The sequence below is a fragment of the Nelumbo lutea genome, chromosome 3 (assembly GCF_056320005.1).
Source record: "Nelumbo lutea isolate HS-2025 chromosome 3, American lotus-T2T, whole genome shotgun sequence".
Classification (NCBI taxonomy): Eukaryota; Viridiplantae; Streptophyta; class Magnoliopsida; order Proteales; family Nelumbonaceae; genus Nelumbo; species Nelumbo lutea.
This window is the reverse complement of record NC_142686.1, coordinates 18869013-18874685: the sequence shown is the minus strand read 5'-3', so window position 1 is coordinate 18874685 and position 5673 is coordinate 18869013. Positions and strand designations below refer to the sequence as shown.

General features: G+C 37.1%; 1 protein-coding gene across 1 annotated transcript; it reads right to left on the bottom strand.

Annotated features, from left to right (window-relative positions):
• Positions 1-202: 202 nt before the first annotated feature.
• Positions 203-4545, bottom strand: LOC148863358 (cytochrome P450 85A-like). Its single transcript, XM_088974834.1, has 9 exons — positions 4085-4545; positions 3039-3360; positions 2435-2584; positions 2099-2344; positions 1926-2012; positions 1764-1842; positions 974-1080; positions 505-629; positions 203-405 (listed from the first exon to the last, which is right to left on the bottom strand). Exons 1-9 carry the CDS (start codon positions 4273-4275, stop codon positions 321-323), a joined length of 1392 nt encoding a protein of 463 aa, XP_088830960.1. The 5' UTR covers positions 4276-4545; the 3' UTR covers positions 203-320.
• Positions 4546-5673: the final 1128 nt, after the last annotated feature.

Below are 5673 nucleotides of genomic sequence, written 5' to 3'. Positions count from 1 at the left end.
ATCCATTCCAAAATTGGGTATCGTACTGTCATTCAGAATCAGATGTATGCAAGTCAATATTTTTTCCAGAAAGAGAAATTGTTGTACTCATTTTATTCACAAGGAAGGGTGGCCCATCCCCCATACCCTAAGTCCATAACCCCCCAATTTCTGGTGGCAGGGGGGATTTGATCCCAAGTCTGTGATACAACAAGCCAGATACCCTACCAACTGAGCCACCCTCAGTTGGTAATTTCATTTTATTCACTTATTGAACATTGTTGTACATCCACATTTCTCCCATATGTTATGTTTCTTCTGTACATTCATTTTTAAGAAAATCAAAGATTTGAGACCCTTATGTAGAGCCCATTTGGTGCTTCAACTCTTGGGAATTTCTGGATCTCTCCTCTATCTTGTTCCCATCTGCAACAGTGATATTTCAAGTGTAAAGCAGTTAGTCGTGAGCTAGTAGTTGTTTAAGATATTATAGAAAAATCAATAGGGGGAAGCCATGTAGACTACCTGTATCTAGTCACGAAATAATGAAGAAACATGGAGATTTTTACAATACCCAATTCCTTCCCTGGGCATAGCCTGCCTCCTCCTCCAAACAGGAAAAAGTAATTGTGAGATTCCAAACTCTTATCCTGCATGGACGAGAAAGGTTAATTATGGTCACTTGATCATAAATATGATAAAATATCAAATCTAACTTTGAACAGGCTGTCTTAAGGCTGCAATACAGCAAAACAGTAATATAGGGGATCCATTATGACAAACTGAAGCCATGCTCATTTACAGTAAACCAGCGAGAACAATGAATTTGAGCTGCCCAACAGAAAATCTTATTCTTTTTGGAAACAGAAGAAAAAAAATCAAATAAAGGCTGTTGTCAAATGACTCAAGGACCATTGGAGAGATTCTTCTGACACTAATACTGCTCTTGTAACTGCAAAATCTTACAAAAGAATTAAAGCTCTTGGGCACTTACCATCCATCTCCATGGATTGAAGGTAAATGGGTCTGGGTATAGAAGTGGATCATAGTTGATCTCCCTTGTGTAAACATATATTCTCCAACCTTTTGGAATAACAAATCCTGTAAACCACAAAACAAATGTTAAAATTAACCATTGCCAATCAATTTCTATCAATGCTGATTGAGATATGATGTGATGGATGAACATGAAAATTGACCCTCCTAGTGGTCCTTAACCTCTAAATGACCCATAACTCATCAATGAGAACATTTAATTGGTCCATAACTTCTTAAAAAGATCACAGGAAAGCTGCAAGTACCAGAGGAGCTTAACCTTCTGACACAGGAGTAGAAATGGATGGGTGGAATGTACAAAGCCACTACTCAATATAATGGGTTTCAATGCCCAGTGGGTCTAAACTTTGGATATGAACATGCTTATTAAACACCCCAGCAAAATCCTATGTGCAAAGATGCATGATAATAAAGGCTATGGATATGATAGGGACGGCATTACACCATACATAAATACCCAACTGTAAAAAGGTTTTACTAGCAAAAAGGAAAAAAGAAGAAACAGGCAAGTTGCTTTATAATGAACCATTGAATGCTTGCAAATCTTTAACTTAAAAGTTTGAAAGTCAAAATTCCCACCTAGCCATAAAGTTTATTAAAGCTAAAAGGGGGGAACATGGAGAAAATTAAAATCAAATACCAACTCTTGATTTCATTCCACTAAATAGCAAATACCAAACCTTCATTTTATATTGCTATATTTAAGTAGTATAGTTTCCTAAACCCACCATTCAGTTCCATTTCTTGAGTAGTTTTCCTCAGCACCCCATTAACAATGGTAGCTAGCCTTGCAGTCTCGAAGATCACCTGCATTAAGAAAGCAGACAAATTTCATTTCTTGGTTTTCCTTTTGAGTAACAAAACCAGGCGGATGATTAAATGGGGCTTACAGCACGAGTGAAACTCATAGATTTGTAATCATTCCAGTTGATTGGTTCCTCTGGTCCCTTGTTTTTTCTAATTGCAAAATGTTCTTCCTGAAAAAACATTTAAATCAGATTAAAATAAGGAAATTGGAAAATAGAAAATTACCACCAAAACCTGAAGGCAAGTTCTAACCCACCCTGAGTTTGTCAAGTGCTTTTGGATGATCATAAAGATATTTAACAGCCATCATTGAGGTAGTTGAAACAGTCTCGTAACCCGAAAACACGATTGTAATTAGTTGATCAATCATCTCTTCATCATTGAGTTTGTATCTTGGGTCTTCTTCCCTCAACATGCAATCAAGCATGTCCTGTTGGTTACTTGGACAAGCCCGTCTTCCTTCCATGATTGTTTTCAGGATGTTTACAATGTTCTTCCTTGCCTGTAGAACTCCAGTAAGTGGAAAGCTTCTTTAAAGCAAAAAAAAAAAAAAACAAATTGTTAAGGGAGGGAGAAAAGTTTGAATATGCACCAGTAACCCATTACTGTAATTTGTTCCCGGGAGGTTGATGGGTAGAGAAAGGGTCCCTAGAACCAGTTTGTAGAATTCTGACTTGAAAACTTCAACTATCAAATTAGATTCGTGTCCAACAATCTGCATGAGTGATACCAGCAGAGCCATCTGGACAACAGAAACAGAATATTGTAAGCTAGAGCAGGAAAAGAATAGTTAAAAGAGTTTCTTCTTTTCTGAACTTTTTTTCTATTTTTCCTAGAAGTGCATAAATTTTACCATATTCTAGTGATTCAGAACTCAAAAAGTAAATTTACAGAAAGGGCTAATAAAATTCCTTTGGCTTTTCTTCTTTCAGTTAACTGCAAGTCCTATCCGATGCATACACAGTCAAGAATATTGAAAAACAAAGATTGGACTACTGCTGTTTACTACTCTTAAAAAAAACAAAAAAAACAAAAAAAACAAAAAAAAAAACAAAAAAAAAAAAAACAAATTTCTGTTCTTTTGTCATAGACATTCAAAAGATCCAAGATTCAATTAGAAAAAGGAACCCAACTAAAAGTTGATAATGAGATTCTTCTTTAGTTACAATGTTTTGGGATTTGAGAATTCAACTAACCTCTTTCGTTTTCTTTTGTATATCAATAGTTTTTCCATCCCAGCTACTGAGGTGGGATCTCATAAACGCATCAATCTTTGGCTGAAGTCGGTCTCTGATCATGATGGGGCTGATGAGGCTCAGCATGGCCCCTCTAATAGTCTTGTGTGTTGGACCATGCACAGCAGATATGTTGCATTTTCCCAGGATATCTAACATGGACTGAGGGTAACCGGGAACATAGCCTTTCGCTTCATTCAAGAGAATATATCTGTTGACCTCTGGATCCATGGAAATTATAGTAGGGGAGCCCAATATGTGGGATTTGAAAAGACTTCCATACCTGTTTCATCAGAAAAGAAAAAGAGAACTTTCTCATGTTAATGAAAATTATTCATGGAGGCAAATGTAAGAATGTCAATTGAAATTAAATCAACAAGAAGACCCAAGACAAAAACTGTTTCATTATAAATAACAGCCAAAGCATACTAATAAAAAAGATAGCTAAAAGCAAGAAAACCCAAGACATAGACTGTTTCAAACTTGTAGACAAATATTGCAATCTTCAAGCTTACAATCTTTTACAACTATTCCTAATCAATAAAGAAACCACTTTGCTTGAAGAAATAGCTTGTTTCTCATCAAGGATTTGAAGCTGACTTATTGTAAATCCTATGAGTAGGAGACCAGCTTTAGACTAGAGAGCAAAGAGACCAACTTATACCGGTAAACTCAGATTGCCTTTTTTGTAAGTCAATCGACTTGGAAAATAGAGCTAAAAAGAGATAAAGCATGGAAGATCATTTTGTAGTAGTAAGCACCGATGGAGGCATGAACAAACACTACAGCCGAAAAAGAGATAAAGAAGCAACCGTTCTTAAAACAGGAAGAGCTCCAGACCTTAAACACAAACAACAGGTCATAGAGAGGAAAGAACAAAAAGAGAAGAAAGACATGATAAAGAAAGAACGAGTATATCATGACTACATTCATCAAATCTAATAGACAAACCTAAACAAGGAGAAGAAGAAACAGAAACAATAATATAAAGACCACTGAAGAATAACCTTGCTCTCTTGTTTTTCATGAAGTTTGGTCCTTGCTTCAGAAACTCTGTAGTCTCTCCAAACACTGGCCACCCCATTGTCCCCGGAGGCAACCCTTTCTTCCGGTATCTCACTTCATTCCACCTTAGCAGGGCAGTGCAGATGCAAAGCCCTAAAACCACCACCCCAAAAACCAGAACCAAAACAGCCATTGATGCTCCCAAGAAGTTCCAACTTCCAACTCGTTTCAGGGAAGCTGTAAATGAAATAGGTATGCTCACGTTCAAGCCAGTCAAGGGTATATATAGGCCTGTGGACTGCCTTCTGAGAAACCACAACCCACCCACATAAGCCAAATACCATGCACGCCCACCCAGACCCAAGGATCCTATATTATAGACCTAAGTAATAAAAGCAAGATTTAGTCATAAATGCTTTATTTTACCGAACTCCAAGCGGCCTCTATAGGCTCTGGCTGAGGTGAGGAGGGGACTTATTTTGGGCACTTCCTAACTTTTAAGATTGGGCACATCCTTGATGGCAAACAAAAGACAAAAGGTACTTTTTTTTTTTTTTTGTTAAAAAGGCGAATCCCTCCTTCCACCCTCAAATTTTAAGCACTATTATATTTCTATAAAAAATGGTTTCTTTGTCTTTATACCAACCGTTTATAAAAAAAAATAGGATGTGCCCAAATCAGTCACCTTCAAAACAATTTAAATAAAAAAAAAAAGAAAATTGAAATACGCTGATCCAAACTGCTACTCAGTGATAAATCAAATTTTTTGAGGGGAGAGAGGTTGCAGGGCAAAGAGACAGAGAGGTTGCATGAATGGATATTGACAGTCATTAATTGAAAATAGTATGAGCTATTTACAGTTAAGGCTTCTTAATGATTTTAGATAGTTTATGAATTGAAATAACAATCTTCCCCCACCCACCCACCCACCCACCCACTCCTTTCCTTCCCGCCCCACTTATGTATCAGAGGTGTGAATTGGCACATGGTCACCAAACAATTGGACTTAGAATAAAAAGTACTCCAAGGCCCAGTCCTTCACGTGTCTGTCAACAAGATCTGCTAATTCCATTAGACAAATCAGTAGTAGACAAGCTCTTAGGATGCCATGTGAATTTTTTGCTTGAGGTGAGTGAGAAAGGGAGAGATAGAGGGTTGAGTTCCTCTTTTAACTGGAGTTTTGAACTTTTGTCCATAGAAATTGGTTTCTGAAACTGTGGGGTTGAATTTGTCTGTAATATGGGCAAATTGCTCACAGAAATGAATTTTCAGAGCTATCCATGTTCTTCAACAATAAACCCAATTCTTAATGAAGATCATTGGCTAATGGCAGATTAATAGTAGGAAGAAAGATGGAAGCTCGTAGAGTGAGAGGATCCTTTCTCCACATGCCTCGGGAAAGGATGAGACTGTAACAGTAAAGTGTAAAACAGTACCTCCTGACTAACTAATAAAATGCCTTAAGCAAATTGTATGATTTGATATTTTGACATGCCTAAACATTGGATGAACGATGGATGGTTTTGATTGGCCAGTATCAAAAGTGTCGATGTTTGTCACAAATTAAACTCCACAAAAGTGTAATGATTCA

What these genes read in the sequence shown, in the direction of transcription:
- LOC148863358 (XM_088974834.1), bottom strand. Translation starts at nt 4,275, where the DNA reads ATGGCTGTTTTGGTTCTGGTTTTTGGGGTGGTGGTTTTAGGGCTTTGC. An exon ending in AAGCACTTGACAAACTCAGG is followed by an intron (nt 2,013 to 2,098) that starts GTGGGTTAGAAC and finishes ATGTTTTTTCAG; the next exon opens with GAAGAACATTTTGCAATTAG. An exon ending in TCAAGAAATGGAACTGAATG is followed by an intron (nt 1,081 to 1,763) that starts GTGGGTTTAGGA and finishes TGTGGTTTACAG; the next exon opens with GATTTGTTATTCCAAAAGGT.